Source organism: Molossus molossus, unplaced genomic scaffold (genome assembly GCF_014108415.1).
Source record: "Molossus molossus isolate mMolMol1 unplaced genomic scaffold, mMolMol1.p scaffold_m16_p_3, whole genome shotgun sequence".
NCBI lineage: Eukaryota > Metazoa > Chordata > Mammalia > Chiroptera > Molossidae > Molossus > Molossus molossus.
In genome coordinates this window covers 124,586,695-124,605,782 of record NW_023425366.1, presented here as the reverse complement: position 1 = coordinate 124,605,782, position 19,088 = coordinate 124,586,695, and the positions used below count along the sequence as shown (strand labels likewise).

The following is a 19,088-nucleotide window of genomic DNA, read 5'->3' as shown; positions in this document are numbered from 1 at the left end:
CCAGCAGTTTGGCTCCAAAAATGCTGCAATAACTATCTTCCTATACCTTAACTTCCGTGGACCCAGTCACACCAAAATACCCAGACACATTAATGACACCTCTGAAACACACACACACACACACACACATACACCATGCTCATTTTATTTATTTACTTTTTTGGGGGGTACGTGCCCCTAGTGGGAACGGTGCGGACTCTCTGGTCCACAGGTCGGCGCTCCAACCGCTGAGCCAAACCAGCCAGGCCTGACATGCTCATTTTAAACAAAGTTTTACTTGAAGTATAATATACATAAGGAAAAGTGCAAATATTCATGAGTTTTTACAAAGAAAATATGCCCAGGGAACCAGCACCAGATTAAGAAACAGAACGTGACCAGTTCCCAGAACCCCTCTTAGCCCCTCCAGGTCCCAAGGGTGACCAATATTCTGATTTCTCACACCGTAAATTAGTTTTGAACTTCACATGAATGGAATAATACAGTGTGTAGTGTTATATCTGACTTCTTTCGTGAGACTAGTCTACCTTATTGAGTGTAGTGTGACATCATTCTCCTGCGTCCAAGGTGTGACTAGGCTACAGCTCCGTTTCCACTCTCCTTTGATGGGTTGTTTCCAGTTTGAGGCTATCATAAATAGTGCTATGAACATTCTAGTACCCCTCTCTCCTCTCTCGGTGCTCCCACCTACGAATTTCTGTTGGGTGTTGATGTAATTGCTAGATCATAGGGGTGGGGTGTATTTTGGGCTTCACTAGGAAACTGCGTTTTCCAAAGTGTCTCTACCAATTTACACTCCCCCAGAAATATGAGAGGTCCAGTTGCTCTACTTTGTTTGCCCTTGGTGCAGTCACTCATTCTCATTTTAGCCATTCTGGTGGGTGGAGACCCACCCATATGCAGTGTCTGGCACGTACTTGGCACTCAGTTAATAGATTGCTGAATGAATGGCTGAAGGAATACTTGGACACTATGTAACTAGACAGCCTGGCGAGGGTGGACACACACACGTACACGCACACGCACGCGCACGCCACAGGGACGCCCACGCGCAGAGGACGCACACCCGGACACAGCCCCTCGCGCTCCCCCGGTACCCACGTGGTCTGGATGCACCCCTTCGCCCTGCCGCGCGCGTCTAGTCGCGGAGCAGCCCACAACCTCCCTCTGGGCAGCGGGCAGGGGGCGCTGCGCGTCCGGGCGCCCCAGGGGGCGGGGGCGGGCCGGGGCGGGGCGGGGCTGTCCGGCTGCCAGGCCTGGGCTCAGTCAGTCCCGCTGCAGGGCCGCTCCGGGACTGGCCGGGGCGGGGCGGGGCGGGGCGCGGCGGCAGGAAGCGGGGCGGGGACTCGCGGAGGCGTTGAGGAGCGAGGGAGGGCGCGGCCAACTCCCGAAGGGACTGCAGGCCGAGAGAACAGGGACCCGGCCTGGCGCCGAGCCTGAGCCCGCCGGACGGGAGGCGGCCCAGCCGCGGGCTCGGCTTCGGCCCCAGTCCCGCCAGCATGGCCGGCCGGACGGTGCGGGCTGAGACCCGGAGTCGGGCTAAGGATGACATCAAGAAGGTGATGGCGACCATCGAGAAGGTCCGGAGATGGTGAGCGCTGTCCTGGGGCCAGGGACGGGACTGGCAGGGCCACTCCTCCTCCCAAGGCATCTACCCTCCCTTCACCAACTATGGCCCCAGGTGTTAGGTATGCCCCCCAGCTGCGCCCTGAATCTGCAGGGCTCTGTCCCCCTTTTCCTGCCTACACCCTGTCTACAAAGCGTGTTCCCCAGCCGTGCCTTCCCAGAGCAGGAGCCCCCCATTTACGCCCCGCCCCCTAAAGCTTTGACACTCCTCCCTAAAGTATTCCCAGATTCGAAGCCAGCCCGTTGCTGTCTGCCCCAGGTATACCGCAGGAGTCTGTGAGCCACGGCCCCAAGCCATACTCTCTCACAAGAGGCACCCCCGTGTATGCTCTGGGGTCTGCAGGGTTCTCTTTCTTCCTCTAACCATGCCCCATTAGCAAATTGCCACTTCTTTATGTACCACCCACACCTCTGCAGGTATCCCCAGGTGTGTCCAGTTGCTGAGGGAGGCACCTCATCTCAGGCCTCTCTGACCTAGTCTCCCCACTCTCCCACAGGGAGAAGCGCTGGGTGACTGTGGGCGACACTTCCCTTCGTATCTTCAAGTGGGTGCCAGTGGTGGACCCCCAGGAGGAGGTGAGCAAACTCCCCCACACCAGACCTTGCATCTGTGCAACCTCAGACAAGCTCCTCCCCATCCTGGCCTCCACCTTCAGTCCCTACTCTGAGACCTCAAATGCAAAAGCCCAGACACATGTTAACAATTATAGGCAACTCCACTCCTCTTTTTTCCTGCTCCAGACCCTGGAATTCAAGACCTAACCCAGTGTGCACCACCTCTGTCACCTCATACAAGGCCTTTTACTTCTCTGTGCCTCAGTTTACTTACTTGTAGAGTGGGGGCTTTGCAAGCGGTAACTGTGATCCTTACCCCTCTAATCCCCAGGAGCGTCGGAGGGCAGGTGGTGGGGCAGAGAGATCCCGAGGCCGGGAGCGTCGGGGCAGGGGCGCCAGTCCCCGAGGAGGTGGCCCTCTCATCCTGCTTGATCTCAATGGTATGTAGAGATCCTGGGATTTGAGGGGGCGTGCCTATGGGATTGAAGGAGGGGTCTGGGATCTCAGGCCCAACCCTCTCGACTTTTGCTCTCACAGATGAGAACAGTAACCAGAGTTTCCATTCGGAAGGCTCCCTGCAAAAGGGCACTGAGCCCAGCCCTGGTGGCACCCCCCAGCCCAGCCGCCCTGCGTCACCTTCCGGACCACCCGAAGGGGTCCCGGAGGAAGCTCAGCCTCCGCGGCTAGGACAGGAGAGAGGTAGGACCAGGTGCCTCCTAGGAGCCCTTCCCTCTGAGTCTTGTCCTCTCCAAAGTTGAAGCCACCAGCTTATCCCTGTACCTGTTCCTCCTCCTCTGTTTCCTCCTCAGGAGGCCTTCCTGACTCCTGTGGAAGGTAACTGCCCTACTTCTAGTGACTGTCCTTCCTTTTGACTTCTAGTCTGTTGATAACATCACTACCTGGGATTTTCATGTAAATTTAATTTTTGCTACCTAAGTATCTTTCTTCCCCACTCCTACCTCATGTCAGCTTCCTGAATGTTGGGTCCATATTGATCTTGTTTGCTACTGTATCTTCAGAACACCATGCAGCACATAGTAGGTGCTCAATAAACATTTGTTGGGAAATAAATAACTGTGATAATCCTAAGAATCATTAATAATAAGTGATAATACCAGTTAATACTTATTGAGCTCTTACTGTGTGCCAGGCACTCTTCTAAGCTTTTTATATATTTATTTCATTTTCTCTCATTTAATCTCCAGTACAACCCTATGAGGATTATTATCACCATTCATAGATGGGAAACTGAAACCAAGAGCAGTTAAGGAAATTGCCCCAGTTCACACAGCCAGTGAGCCAGCGTCTTGGGCATGAGTCCTCCTCGGCTTCTCTTTCTTCCATCTAGTCATTCCCACCTCCCAACATTGCCTACCTTCCTCTTCTTCCCCAGGCTCTGTCATCTCTAGCCCTCACCTGACTCCAGCCTCCTTGTAGGTCTCCTTTCCTCCAGTCACCTCCACACAGCTGATGGAGCACATTTTTCTAAAGCACAAGTTTGACAGGGTCATTTTTCTGCTCAAAGCTGTCAGTGGCTCCCTATGGCCTTTGATTCCTCAGCTTGGCACTCTGGGCCCTTTGTGAAACACCCCCTGCTGACCTCATTGTTCCCTTTCAGGAACACCATGATTTGGGCCTATGGCTGTGTCTAGATTGTGCCATGTACTTCTGGACCTTTAATAATATAAAAATAATAACTGGCATTTGTCGAACATTTAACTGTGTGCCAGACGTTGTGCTAAGGGCTTTACCTGTATTATCTCATTTAATCCTCACAACAGTCTCATGTGGTAACTATAATTATCTACATTTTACAGATGGGGAAACTGAGGCCCAGAGAAATTAAGTCACTTGCCCAAGGTTAGGATTTGAACCCAGGCAATCCAACCCCAGAATCTGTGCTAAGTATATGTTCCCTCTGCTTAAATTGTGTTCCACTTCTCTGTCTACCTGAGCGAATCCTACTCACCCATCAAGATCCCACCTAAATGTCCTTCCCATGTCTTTTTCCGGGGTTGCAGCCAGGTGCTCCTCTCCCTCCTCAGTGCTGCCACAGCACAGGGGCTTATGTGACTGGTGTTTGTTTCCCCCTGGTCTGTGCTGACAGAGCAGCTGCTCAGGAAATGTCTGTTACATTGATGTTCCAGATCCCGGGGGTATAACTGCAGGCAGCACTGATGAACCCCCAATGTTGACCAAGGAGGAGCCTGTTCCAGAGTTGCTGGAGGCTGAGGTGAGAGAGGCCAGACGGCTGGACTCCGGGTCTTGGAGGAAACGGGGTTCTGAGGCAGCCAAAGTTCTTGGGGGCTGCACTCTTGAGGTCCAGGTGGGAGATGTAGACCTCAGACATAGCTAACGGCTTAGAGCTGGGTTCTTGGGACTAAAAAGGAAAGGCTGTTTTAGAAACAAGTTCTGTGGGCTGGATCAGGGCAGACTGAAGACCATTAAAAGCCTGAAAAGATCATGGTGCTCCTCCAAGTATTATTTGTTTTAATCCTAGCCTATACAATTAATTTAAGAAAGTCCCCCACAAAAATCTGACTTTTCCCACAAGGACTACCTTGATGTATTTTCCAGAAATACCAAATATCAACCTCTTTCCCCAAAATAGTATTGTTGTTTCCAGTGCCCTACTTAATCTGCATCTTGGGTCCCTGGCTCTGGGCTAGACTCCTGGGTCTGGGAGGGGAGTGGAGGTTTTGGAAAAGGCAGAGGCTAGGAGGCTGCACTCCTGGGTTGGGTGGAGCTCACGCCTGTCCACCCTTCCTCTCCAGGCCCCCGAAGCTTACCCTGTCTTTGAGCCAGTGCCACCTGTCCCCGAGGCAGCCCAGGGTGACACAGAGGACTCGGAGGGCGCTCCCCCACTCAAGCGCATCTGCCCAAATGTCCCCGACCCCTGAGAAGCCGGTCTGCCTTTCCTGTTGCCCCAGGGGCCCCTTTGATTTTTTACAAATAAAGACCCTTTTGTAATTTTGTGTCATGTCATTTCCCGGTCAGGGCTGGGGAGGGTCTTTGGAGCTAGTTTTGTCTCATGCTCCATTTCTCAGATGGTGTCACTGAACCTCTAAGAGCATCTTCCTATAGTTACACCATGAGTCAGATAATGGAATGGGGGCTTGAGCCAGGCTCTGCCTCCCCAGTACTCTTTCCGCCCTGCCCTGTACCCCCTACCTTTTGACCACTCCTGATCTTCAGCCCATCTCTGCAAATCCAGGGACCTGGGCCCAGCAATTACCAAAGCTCTGGGCAGGTAGGCCCACGATTCCCATTCATCACAGGAACATGGAGGCCCATAGGGACTCTGGGGCCTGGGATGACCCAGCCCCTTTGCTGCCCTCAGGAAGCTACAGCATCGTGCCTCCCTGCCTCTGCTTAATCACTCCTCCACAGGAACCCCTGCCCACACTTTGGGTTGAGTCTTACTTGTCCCCAGCTTGATCACCACCTCCTCTAGAAAGCCTTCCTTGACACCAGGCAGTTTCCCCTCTTTGGGCTCCCACAACCCTCTGTGCTTCCTTCCCTTTGTATCAGAATTTACCATTTGGGATGGTTGGTTTGTGTGTCTTGTTCACTAGGCTGTGGGCTCCTGAGGGCAGAACTTGATCCCCAGTCTTACTTAGCACCACACTGGGCATAGAGCTGTCATAGCAACTGTTTGGTGAATGAATGGGCTGAGGCTATCTAGGAAGGCTTTTCTGAGGAGGTGGCATGTGAGCTGAGCTCTGAGACATGAACCTCAGTGCTAAAATTGAAGTCAGAAGTCCTGGCTCTGTGTAGCTCGCATGGACCATTCTCCTCTGAACCTTAGTTTGTTCATCTGAGCAATGGGGGCAATACCTAGCCTTATCTGTCCCAGTGGTTTATGGGAACCTTTAAATAATATAAAGCTTCATTCACTCTGTTCCTGCAAGAGAGTCAGAGTCAGGTGTATTAGCCCTACTTTTATTCATTTATTTTTTAATCGTCACCTGATTATATGTTCATTGATTTTACAGCAGGAGGAAGGGGGAGAGAGAGAGAGAGAGAGAAACAATGATGTGAAATAGAAACATCAGTCATTGCCTCCCGTACTTGCCCCGACTGGGGGTCGAACCCGCAACCTAGGTATGTGCCCTGACTGGAAATCAAACCCACAACCTTTCAGTGTACAGGATGACATTCCAACCAACTGAGCCATCTGTCCAGGGCCAGCTCTATTTTTATTTTTAACAAAGAAAGAGCTCAGGTTCAGAGAGAACCAAACTGGAACTTCAAAGAACTATTAGAAAATGTAAGGGTGTTTCATGATAGCAGCTGCAGGAGTAGTTGAGCCAGCGCTGGCCAGGGCAACTAGCTGTGCAATATAGTCATTTTCTGTTGCTGCTATAACAAAATACCACAAATGTAATGGCTTAAAACAACACAAATTTATTATCTTACTGTTTGGAGGTCAGAAGTCCAAAATAAGTCTAAATGGGCTAACATCAGGGTGTCTGCAGGGCTGTTTCCTTCCAGCAGCTTGTAGGGCAGAATCTGTTTGCCTGCTTTCTCCACTTTCTGCAGACCATCTGCATATTTTGGTTTGTGGCCCCTCCCTCCACCTTCAAATCCAGCAGCATAGCATCTTCTAAACTCTCTCATTCTGTTTCCATCATCATGTCTCCTTTTCTGTCTCTCCTGCCTCCCTTTTCTAAGGACCCTTGTGATGACATTGGGCCCAGCTGGATGATTCAGGATAATTAACAGGATAATCTTCCCATCTCAAGATCCTTAATTTAATCACACCTGCAATATCTCATTTGGTGGATCAAGTAATATAGTCACAGGTTCTGGGATTAGGTTGTGGACATATTTGGAGGGCCATTATTCAGCCTCACTACATGTGGTAATAATCTAAGCCATTTTCTGAGTTTGTGGGTCATCTCATTATTCCTCTCAAGCACCCCATGAGGTGATGAGAGTGCTCTGTAAACTGTAAAGTGCTTTGTATGGGTCAGTAGTACAGTATTGTGGCCCAGAATTCAGGCTCTGGGTTTGAATCTCAATGTCTCCATCCATTCACTATGTTACCTTGAACAAGTGACTTAACAGCTCTGTGCCTCAGTTTTCTCATTTGTAAAATGGGAATAATAGTAATACTTGGTGAGACTACTGTGAGGACTAAATAAGGGAATTACATAGAGAGACAGAGTCCTTGGCTTGGCATACAGTAAGTGCTCAATAAATTGCCCCACTTTACAGATGAGGATACTAGGATTTAGGGATAGAGCCAGAGATGTGCCTGTCAGTGAGACTGGGGAGGAGGAGTCCATTTCTGAGGAGACTTGAAAGGCTAAAGCTTGAGTCTCCCTGTTCCTGTCCTTCTCCTGGTCCCAGGCCCTAGGCCCCAGTCCCCAGGCATCTGTTCTTTAGCCCAGGCCTGTGCAACCCCTACCCCCCTACTTGTGACCTGGTTTAAAAACCATCTTTTCCATAGCCACACCAATCATCACCATACTGTGCCCATCCCAGCCCCTCCTAATGTCCACACTTTCTTTTTGGAAATTCTCCTACCCCTGGCTCTGGGGCTCTGGCCCCAGTGCTACTCTTCCCTCTGTTCCTCTCTCCTCTTCCTGATCCCTTAAATATCTCGTGCACTGGCCAGATCTTCTCTTCATGGAGCTCTTCTTCCTGCTCGGTCCCAGCTACTCCTTGAATTAATGGTGTCCAAGTCTCTGCCTCCAAGTTCTGCCCCCCACCTCCAGGCTCAAAAAGCAAATGCTTCTGAGACTTCTCCACTGGGGTGTTTCACAGACCCTCAGCCTCCCAACCTGTTTCCATCATCCCCTGTGCCGAGAAATGGCCCCACAGCCCTGGCTGGTTTGGCTCAGCAGTTAGAGCATCAGCCTGCAGACCAGAGAGACCTGGGTTCAGTTCCTGTTAAGGGCACGTACTCTCAAAAAGAAAGAAAGAAAGAAATGGCCCCACAATATCAGGAGTTGGCTAAGATGGGTGCACCCTGAAGTCAGAGTCAATGTCACATGTGCTATCATGTCCCATTAAATCTGTTCTAAATAACCCTTCCCTCTACCCCTTTCTCTAAGGCCCCACTGTTTTCTGGGTGCCTCCCTGTGGGTTTCCCTGCTTCACTCTTGCCCACCCCCAATCCATTCTCCACCCATTTGGGCAGTCTCAGAAACCCAAATCTGTTCACGATGCTGCCCTGGGTGAGAACCCTCCAGTTCTCATTACCTGAAGGACAGAGCTCACACTCTGACACTTCCATCTTGCACAGCTGCCTTTGCAGCTGCTTATAATCGCCAAGTGCACTCCAGTTTTTCACCTCTAGGGCTTTGCTCATGTTATTTGCTCTGTCTGGAGTGCCCCTCATGCCCTCTTCATCTGGCAAATGCCTTCTTGTTTTTCAAACCTCTGCTTCCTGGTGGGGTCTTCTCTCCTTTCATGCCCCCTGCTCCCTCCTCTGTGGTTTCATGGAGCACTAGTTATTGCCCTGTGATGGTCTGTGTTTGCTTTCGCACCAGACTGTGAGCTCCACGAGGAAGGGGAATTCCTTTATTCATAGCAACATGTATTGTACGCTTACTGTATGCTGGGTACTTTCTAGGCCCTGGGGATACAGCATAAAAATATATATACAAAATCCCTGCCTTCATGGAGCTTACTTTCAGTAAAGTATATCATATGTAGGAAGTTATAATTACTTTTTTAAAAAACAGTAAGGAATATGGCGACAGAGCAGATTACAATTTTAAATGGGAGCTCAGGGGAGGACTTACTGAAAGACTTTGAAGAAAAGCTTGAAGGAGGTAAGGGAGACAGCCAAGCAGATAGCTGGGGGAAGAGCATTCTGGGCAGGTGGAACAGCTAGTGCAAAGGTCTTAAGGGAGAGCCTGCCTGGAAATGAGATCAGTGTGGCTGGAACTGAGGGAGGGAGGACAGAAGGAGGGAAGAAGGGAGAATGGTGGGCAATGAGGTCAGGTCAGGAAGGGCCTCTTAGGCAAGGCAGGCACATAATCTGTCAGTCAAACCTTGAAAATAAAAGAGAATGATGTACCCTGGCCGGTTTGGCTCAGCAGTTGGAGTGTCGGCCTGCGGACTAGAGTGTCCCAGGTTTGGTTCCCGCTAGGGGCACGTACCTTGGTTGCGGTTTGTCCCTGGCCCTGGTTGGGGTTGAGTGGGTGGCAACCACTCAATGTGTCTCTCTCTCATCGATGTTTCTCTCTCTTTCTCTCTTCCTCCCTCTCTCCTTCCTGCTCTATCTGAAGATAAATGCAAAAAAAAAAAAAAAAAAGAGAATGATGTATTTATAATCACAGATAACAGGTGAAACCTGGGATAACCAGAATATATTGTCATCCTATTGGAGGCCATTGTCAGAACTTTGGCTTTTACTCTGGAAGAGATGAAGAGCTACTGAAGGGGTCTGAGCAGAGGAGTAATATAATCAGATTTAAATTGTTACCCTCTAATCTTTTATTGTAAAAAGTTTTAAACATACAGCAAAGTGGGAAGAATTGTATAGGTAGCACCCATATACTTACCACCTGGATTCTATAACATTTTACTGTATTTGCTTTATCACATATCCATTTCAAAATAAGTTGCAATGGTACACTTCCCTCTAAACTCTTCAGCATGCACATCGTTAGCTAGAGTTCAGTATTTATTTACAAGTTTGTTTTTCTTTTCCCTTAAGGCCAAATATCCATATAATGAAATGCCCAGGTGTTAACTGTATGATTCAGTGAATTTCAACAAATGCATAACACAAGCCCTTATCAAATACATCCCTATCTTCTCCTAATTTCTGTTGTCCCTTCCCTCCTCCTTCCTGTCTCAACTTCCCAGAGGCAACCATTGTTCTGATTTTGGTTTTGATTAGGTTAACCTGTTTTGGAACTACATATGCATGGACTTATACAGTATGTACTCATTTGCATCTGTTCTCTTTCACTCAGCATGTTTTTGAGAGTCATCCATACTGTTGCTTGAATCATTAGTTTGTTCCTTTCTATTGCTCAGTGGTTTTCCATAGAGTTGGGTCTGCCAGGTGGAAAATAGATGGGTCTAAGTCCTCTCCCTGTTTCTAGTTCCCTGCACAAGCCTGTCAGGCCTGGGGCTAGCTCCAGGTGAGTGCACCCCAAGGAGATAAATGACCCTTTCCTAGGAACCTTTCTAGAATGTAAAGTCTAAAGCAAAAGTCCCCAGGAAATCTGGGGAGACAGAACTATGTCAGGGGCAGGATCTAAGGTCATGAAGCATCCTAGTTTGCCAAGGTCTTTCAGCACTTTAAATTAGTTCCATGTCCCAAGAAACCACTCAGTCCTGTGCAACGAGACTGTTGGTCACCCTAGCAAGATTCCACCACTGCCCCTTTTCTCACCCCAGCCTGCACTCCCTTCCTCCTAAGGACTGATTTTCCTGAAACTCTAAACTGGTCTGCTCCTCCCCTGCTCTAAAACTTCCCAAGGCTCTCTATGCCTTTGCCTGGCAACCCAAAGGATATACAAACGTACCTCAGATTTTGCATGTTCCGTTCCAGACCACCATAATAAAGCAAATATTACAATAAAGTGAGTTGTAATCTTTTTTGCTGGTGGAGGGTCTTGCCTTCCATTTGTAAAAAATGCAACACCTGTGAAGCACAATAAAGTGAGGTATGCCTGTACTCAGCTTACAGCAGTGGTTCTCAAACTTTGCTGCACATTGGAACTACCTGGGATTGTAGTACCTGGTTCCTACTCCCAGACATTTTCATTGGTATGAGAGGTGACTTGGGCACTGGGAGTTTTAAAAGCTTCACAGGTGATGCTAATATACTGCAAAGTTTGAGAACCACTGGCCTATGGATATGATTTGCTTGGCTTACATGGTGTTGAATGTGTTGCAAACATTTAAAATCAAGTGATTTCATATTTAAAATCTGAACTCCCAGCTACCTTTGACAAACCAGTGTCTGCAACATTGAGGCTGCCTCCAAGTGGAGTGATCACCAGGGGGTGTGGAGCACTGACTGCCCCCAGAGACAGAGTATGTTTCCCAGTTGCACAATACCCACCATTCCTTAGTGTCTTACTCTTCCCATTTATGTTCATTTGCATGGCCTGCAGGCTAATGTCTGAGCTCTGCAGGCAAGCATTCAAGTCCTTCCAGGTGCAGGCCTCAGCTCCCTCCTCAGCCTCTTCACTTACTATTCCAGAATGCTCATGTCACTTCCTGCCCTCCAGCCACATGGGACTCAGGGTTCCCTTTCAAACCTGCCTTTGCCCATGTAGTTCTCCCACCAAACTTGCTCAGTTTGGCCCCTGCGCATCTTTTTCGCTCCTTTCCCCTCACCATAAAACACACAGAACTTTGAACACACTGAAGTAGTTCTCATCTTAGCACCTGCTATTCCCTTGAGTGGGTAATTCTTCCCTTCCTCTTTCTTCCTGGCCAATGTCTACTTATCTTTCAGGCCTTGGTTTAGATCTCACCTCCTTCAGGAAGGTTCCCTGACCCTCAAAGTAGGTCAGGTCCCCGTTAGTCACTGTACTTCCTCTTTTGCTTGACATCTCGCTTCCTCTGCTAGAATAAGGTCACATTGCTCATCTGTCCTCCGAGGGCCTAGTGTACTTAACTTGATATATAGTAGGTGTTCATTGATGACAAATGAAAGAACAAAAGCAAGCACATGTCCCTTTCTCCACTGGCAAAATTCTCCTTTTCTGCTTACATTTCTATTATAGCATTCAACTTAATGTTCTCCTGGAGACCCAAACCTCACTGAGCATCACACAGTGCGCACAGTGGGTACCCAAACCCATCCTGTGGTTGTTTCCCCAATTTCTGAATGTGTACTTGGAACAGGCATACTCCGCAATGGGCAGGGTCCTCACTCAGTGACTGGGTGTCTGCACTGCTGTGCAGGCAGGGCTATGTCTGGTTGGTGACAGGGCCCTACACAGGGCAGAGCGCAATCACTTACTTTCCATTCCCAAACACTTGGCTATATCGCCTTTCGGAGTTGGCAGTGGCTTTTCTGCTGGCCCCCTCCGTTTTCCCTCCGGTCAGCTCTGGGAGGTAGCTGTGGTGCAGAGAAGGGTCAAGACCCACCACAGGCTTGGGCTTTTCCAGGTTCAGCTGATTTGTACTGAGTCACTTACCCCTCTAGACCTTTTTGCCTCATCTGAAACATGCAGCCAGTAACCTTTTCCTCTTCTTTGGGCTGTCCATCCGTGCACCGTGTCAGGAACGGCCGGCATCTGAGAAGCTGGGTGTAAACCAAATGTTGGGAAATGAACATTTCCAAACTTTACTTTTTAGACTCACCGCTAGGATCGCTGGCACGCTAGGGCATTTAGGAAATGCAGCCAAAGAAAAGAAAGTAAAACTGCCTGTAATGTGTAATAACCTCAGTAGAGGTTTAAAAGTACATATTTTAAGATGTTGTGAGGCGTTTGGGATAGATGAAAACAGCCCCCAAATGGGGCGCCTGTGCCGGGTTCAGCTGCTGTGTGACTTCGGTCGCTGGTCTGGAGGACGAGCCCTGCTCTCCCCACAGCCTTTGAGAAGCTACGAGAAACAAAGGAGGGCGGCGCGCTCGCCCGGGGCCGAGCGGAGGAGACGCGCGGCGCCCACGGAGTTAAAGGCACGGAGCGCCGCGCCTGGCGTCCTAGAGAGGCCGCGGGCGGACTTCCGGCGCCGGTGTCCCGCCGCCCAGGAAGGGCCGGCTCCGGAGCCGGGGACTGGCGAGAGCGGCTGGCGGGCCCTGGCTCTGGCCGGCCTGCGGGGCGCCGGCGCTCGGGTGGACGACTGCCTGGCCGGGCTCTGCCTGCGCGGTGGCGCTTGCGGGGTCACCTCGGCTAGGCCCCGGCGGCTTCATTCTGTCGGTTTTTTCAAATTCTATACTCTGCCATATTTGGAACAATCGCGGTAGAGTGAAGCCGCGAAGGTCGAAGTGCGAAGTGGCGAGGGACGACTGTGTATAAACGAAGAACCCTACTTCGCGGAAATTCATTGATCGCCGTAGAGTCTGGAACTGATTAACCGTGATAAACCAGGGCCGACTGTATTTATTTTCTGGTTAAGGGGGAAAGGTATGTGTTCTCAAGTGTCCTTGGTTAGGGAAGATAAAGGCTTGAGATTTTATACTAGCTGGCTGTAAATTGGTCAGATTGTTTGACCTTGTTCAATTATCTTGTCCCAGTTTGTCCATTCCACTTGTCAAGGAATTTTCCTAGGTTCTTACTATCCTGCCTAACCACTGCTGAGAGCTAACTGTTGAGGCACCTACACATCTCCTCTCACTCTTATTACAACCTCTTGAGGCAGGTGCTATTCACAGGTAAGAAAAATAGGCTCAGGGTGATTTTCTCCACTGTCATGATGCTGGTCAGTTCCTGAGTTGGGAGGAATATAAAACCATGGTTGGCCCTGGCCAGTTTGGCTCAGCGGTTAGAGCGTTGGCCTGCGGTCCGGAGAGACCCGGGTTCGGTTCCCGCTAAGGGCACGTACTTCGGTTGCAGTTTGTCCCCGGCCCTGGTTGGTCGTGCGGGTGGCAGCCACTCGATGTGTCCCTTCACGTCGATGTTTCTCTCTCTCTCCCTTTCTCTCTCTCCCTCCCGCTCTATCTGTACAAAAAATGGAAAAATATCCTCGGGTGAGGATAAAAAAAATAAATAAATAAAACCATGGTTGACTTGACTGACAGATCTGTTTTGGGGAATATTAGCTAACATTGAGTGCTTATTACTAAACCCTTTCACAGAGGGGCAGAAAAGCTTACCACTAGGAAATGATGGAGATGGGGGGTGTCACAGACCTAGTGGTCCTGGTTCAGGTATTTTTGCATCCCTTCATTTACTCAAGGAGCAAGAGATAAATTTAACATCTTTCTTTTTATTTATTTTTTGTTAATCCTCACCTGGAGATATTTTTCCATTGATTTTTAGATAGAATGGGAGGGGGCAGGAGAGAGAGAGAAACATCTTTTGGAGATAGATACATTGATTGGTTGCCTCCCGAACGACTCCAACCAGGGGTCAGAGATCGAACCTGCAACCCGGGTACATGCCCTTGACTAGGAATCAAACCTGGACCCTTTGGTCCATGGGCCAACGCTCTAACTGCTGAGAGCCATACTGTCCAGGGCAACATCTTTTTAGTAACAGCTTTATTAAGATATAATTCACTATATAGTTCACCCATTCAAAGTGTACAATCCAGTGGTTCTTAGTACATTCACTTAGTTGTACAACTATCACCAGTCAATTTTAGAACTTTTTTTTTTTTTAATCCTCACCCGAGGACATTTTCGTATTTATCTTCAGATAGAGTGGGAGGGAGAGAGGGAGGAAGAGAGAGAGAGAAACATCGATTTGAGAGAGACACATCGACTGGTTGCCACCCACACGACCCCAACGGGCCCGGGGACAAACTGGTCTTCAGGCTGATGCTCTAACCGGTGAGCCAAACCGACCAGGGCTAGAACATTTTTAATACTCTCAAAATAAACCATACTCATTAGCAGTAACTCCCATCCAAACCTCCCACCCCCATCCCTAGATCACTAATCTACTTTCTGTCTCTATAGATTTGCCTGTTCTGGACATTTCATAAAAAGCCAGATATGGTCTTTTGTGACTGAGATAATCTTTATTTAAATAAGTCCAGATTTTGAGCTCAGAGCTTGGGCTTATAACCACAGCCAGCTAGAATTGAATAGCATTGTTTTGATTTTATTGTGTATATTTTTACTAATCTAGGGTAAGCGATAAGTATTTCCAGTTTCTGGGTTGGCTGAGACTCCTTGTACGTAGGATCCCATGTTTCCTGGTACACCTGCTGTCAGGACTGGCTGCTTTTGTGGAGCAGGGCCACACAGGTACCAGGCCTTCCTCTCCCCCATTCCAGGCCAGGGGACTTTTCCATCTCCTGTCATCAACTTCTCCAAGACCCTTTGTTTCCCCCCACAAGCTCTTCTTACTCCACTGAAAGAATAAGTGGAATAAGCACATTAAACTCAGAGCCCATTTCCAATAAAACTAGTTTCTTTTTCCTTGAGTGCAGAGAGAGCTTCATTTTTAAACCTCAACTTTAAAAAATGTAACATGTAGAAGACAAAACAATCAAATCCTGCCATACTTTTTTTTTTTTTTTTTTATCCTCACCCGAGGACATTTTTCCATTTTTTGTTCAGATAGAGTGGGGAAGGAGAGAGAAAGAGAAACATTGACATGAAAGGGACACATCGAGTGGTTGCCACCCACACAACCCAACCAGGGCTGGGGACAAACTGCAACCGAGGTACATGCCTCTAGCAGGAACTGAACCTAGGTCTCTCTGGACCGCAGGCCGACACTCTACTGCTGAGCCAAACCGGCCAGGGCCCTGCCATACTTTTGTCAACACTTATTAACTTAGTCCTCTCCTCTCACAGCTATGCAATTCAACTTGGACCCAGACTTGAAGTTAATCACACCTGTCCTCCTCAGGAGGCAATCGGGTTCTGTGTGGACTCAAGTGAGAGAGTCAATCCTAACTCCAAGCAGCTTAGATCTAAGAATAATTTTGGATTCAATAAAAACAAAATAGCTAATGTTGAGCCAGGTAATATTCTAAGAGCTCTATATGCATAATTTCACAAAATCATTTCAGCAACTCTGCAAGGTAAGTACATTTTATAGATGAGAAAACTGAAGCATGGAGAAGTAAAGTCACTTGTCCAAAGTCCCTCAGCACATAGTAGAGGCACACTTGAATCCATAGTCTGACTTCAGAGTGTATGCTATGGACTATTTTCTCCATTTACAGTAGATTTTACTGTTCCCTATATATTGGCACCCTCCTGGAGCAGTTTGTAGCTACTTGGGAAGTGGAATCGAGAACCCTGCTTCCCAAAGAGGAGTCTGAGCACCCTGAGACCTGGATCTCCCACTTAGGGCACCTTTCTCTCTCCCCAGTTCCTGCCTCTGTGGGCATGAGTTAACTAACAGCTGTTCCCTTGATCCAGAACTACCACTCTAAGTTATTGCTGTGTGTCCACATCGAGCTAGGTACATTTAAAATTTCTCTGTTTTTTGCTACAGCCCAGCAAGGAATTATCCCCATTTTATAGACAAGTAAACAGGTTTAGGAAGGTGAAATGACAAGCCCAGGATCACACAGCTAGTGAATAGAGCAACAATAATTGGAACCCAGATGCCCATCCCTGAGTCCTCTGCTCTGTTAACTGCTTAGTGACCTTCCACAGTTGAGAGCCACATAAGTGAGTTTCTGGGAGACGATGACTCTCTGTGGTACCCAAGCAAGTATCTTACCCTCTCTGACTCCATTTCCTTATCTGCAAAATCCCCCCCTCCCAACTTTCTAATGAAAGCAGCTTTTTTGTTTGTTTCAATTTCAAACTCAAAGACCACTGTGAAGATGGTGTTCTTACAAAGAAAGGAATCTCACTCTTTTGGGGGGCTGGGGTTACATGGTCTGCTCTTAGGAGACCTTTTCTACCTTTAGCAACTGGACTGAGGGGTTTGGAGTTTGGGGGAAAGGAGATGGGATCCTAAGCCTGTGTGGGAAACAAGGAGATGATGGTAACAGTGGTTCCTATTTACTGGGTCTTCAGGCTCTGGGCAAAGGGCTATGTGTATGTGGGTATTACAATGTGATGCATACATGTGCTAGAGATCATGCTTTTATCCGCTGCCCTGTTCCTCTAGAGTTTTAGAGGGGAGTTTTCCTAGAGATCGCCTTATCCTGCCTCCAAATTTAGAGATGAGGAGTCATTTCTATTCAGTCCTCAACAGTCACAGGAGTTCTAGGTCAGGGCACATGCTGGGCTCTTAGAAAAGACCAATTCAAGGTATTAGCAATAGGAATCTCTAGGAGTTAGAAATATAGTGTTCTTTTTGCTTACCTGTGTTTCTTAACTTTCTACAATGCACATATACTGCTTTTATAATAAAATAAAAATCAGTTCCCTTCCCTCACAATATGCCTCAACTGGTACAATACACTCACCCTAACTTAAATGATTACATACCTCAAACTCCATGATGGGAGAAATGCCAGTGAAGGAATTCAGTATCTTTTACTACAGAGGTTTTCTCCACATTCAAGTGGCAGCCACATCTGCAGTCCTTATGAGTCAAGGGACCAAATGCCATGACACCCTACTTTCCTCCTTTTAAATCCCTGATTAACCCAGGGATTGGCATCGGACTCAACTTTCCATCGCAGTGATTGTCAGCAGGCAGTAGTGGGCCTGACAGGCACGGGGCAAATTTGTGTCACGATTTCTGAGGCTGCTAAGGCACACAGCCAGGCCAGGGGACGCTGCAATTCACCAGGTAGCCCATGCAACAAACATCCTGCTCAGAATATCAGTGCACTCCTACAGGCTGGCCTGGTGGCCTCTGGGGTTGTTTGGACCTAGAAATACTACCTAACTGAGTCATGCCTCCCCAGCTGATCAGCTCCAATCTCTTAGGAAGTTTGAAAGCCAGACCCAGAAGTAGTGAACTGAAACAGCAGGGACCACAAGAGATCGTGTCAGAAGTCTGGTGAGGTCACTGTGACATTTTTGCATTTATCCTCAGACAGAGTGGAAGGAAGAGAGGGAGGAAGAGAGAGAGATAAACATCGATGTGAGAAAGACACATCGATTGGTTGCCACCCGCATGACCCCAACCCGGGCTGGGGACGAACTGCATCTGAGGTACATGCCCTTAGTGGGAACCAAACCCTGGACTCTCTGGTCTGTGGCCGACACTCTAACCACTGAGCCAAACTGGCCAGGGCTATGCCATTTTTAAGGAACAAGGACATTCCAGGGACTCCCTGACTTATACTGGTCTCAAAGGTATAACCAATGTCCCAGGGGCCTGTGAGTCTCTACCATAAACACTCAGCAACTAGATGGGATATATAAGCCTATGAAAAAATCTATAAATGTTTTTCCTTTTACTGAAAGTCATTGAATAGGCAATAAGTGACCTTTTAAATAATTTAAAACTACTTCCTTTAGTATTGGGTATTCTATATACCCTTCTTTATTTTCTTTAAATGTTTAGGATTCATTCTTTGCATGGGTTATTTTGGGACAGGTAATGTACCCTCTCTGAGGGATATTCTTCTATGAGATATTTGCTGCCTTTATAATTTTACAGCTCCAAGTACCAAGGTCATGACAAGGAATGCCTTGAAATTTGTATAAACTGGTTCTGATATTGTTAATTGCCTAAAAGTTGAACAGAAAGAAGTAAATACCCATATTTATAAGTTTTGTATAAGTTTTGTATTTATAAGTTTTGTATAAGATTTTGTGATTGGGGAAGGATTACACCCCTGAATAATGCCTAGCTAAATATTTTGTTCAATTTATAATTGTCAATTAAAATAATTAAAGTTATAGGCTCAGAGAGGGAATGCAGTAGGCTCAGGGTCACACAGCAAGTTGGTACAAATCTAGAACTATAACTTTGGTCCCTTATCTTCAAGTTTAGTTCTCATTCCAGTAGTTATTCTCTCCCAGTGATAAGATTATAGATTAGTTTAAAAGTGAAGCTGAGAAGAGAAGGAAGGTGAGGCAGAGGTCATAAGGCAAATTTTACAGTCTTTTTTTGTTGTATAAGTATTATATTGCTATAACAAATTACCACAGATCTAGTGGCTTACAACAACACAGACTTATGTATTTATTTATTCTTTCCTTTATTGATTTTAGAGAAGGGAGAGGGAGAGAGAGACAGAAACATGGATGAGAGAAAACATTGATTGGCCACCTCCTGCATGCCCCTAATTGGGGATTTGGCCCACAACGTGGGCACGTGCCCTGACCAGGAATCAAACCGGCGACCTCTTGGTGCATGGGTCAACACTCAACCACTGAGCCACACTGGCTAGGCAACAACACAGATTTACTATCTTACAATTTTATAGGTCAGAAATTT

At 47.8% G+C, this 19,088-nt stretch overlaps 1 protein-coding gene across 2 annotated transcripts in view; it reads left to right on the top strand.

Moving 5' to 3' along the window:
* The first annotated feature begins 1,371 nt into the window (after positions 1-1,371).
* The window catches only part of BCL7C (BAF chromatin remodeling complex subunit BCL7C), a 57,286-nt gene continuing 39,569 nt past the window's right edge, over positions 1,372-19,088 (top strand). Inside the window, exons 1-6 of one of the 2 annotated variants that reach the window (XM_036279588.1) lie at positions 1,372-1,591; positions 2,124-2,202; positions 2,513-2,621; positions 2,719-2,880; positions 4,329-4,414; positions 4,956-5,151. In XM_036279588.1, the coding sequence (XP_036135481.1) occupies positions 1,500-1,591; positions 2,124-2,202; positions 2,513-2,621; positions 2,719-2,880; positions 4,329-4,414; positions 4,956-5,081 (654 nt within the window). In that variant the 5' untranslated portion in view covers positions 1,372-1,499 and the 3' untranslated portion in view covers positions 5,082-5,151. Of the gene's footprint in view, positions 1,592-2,123; positions 2,203-2,512; positions 2,622-2,718; positions 2,881-4,328; positions 4,415-4,955; positions 5,152-19,088 lie in introns of those variants that run through there. The other variant, XM_036279587.1, reaches the window with a different exon arrangement.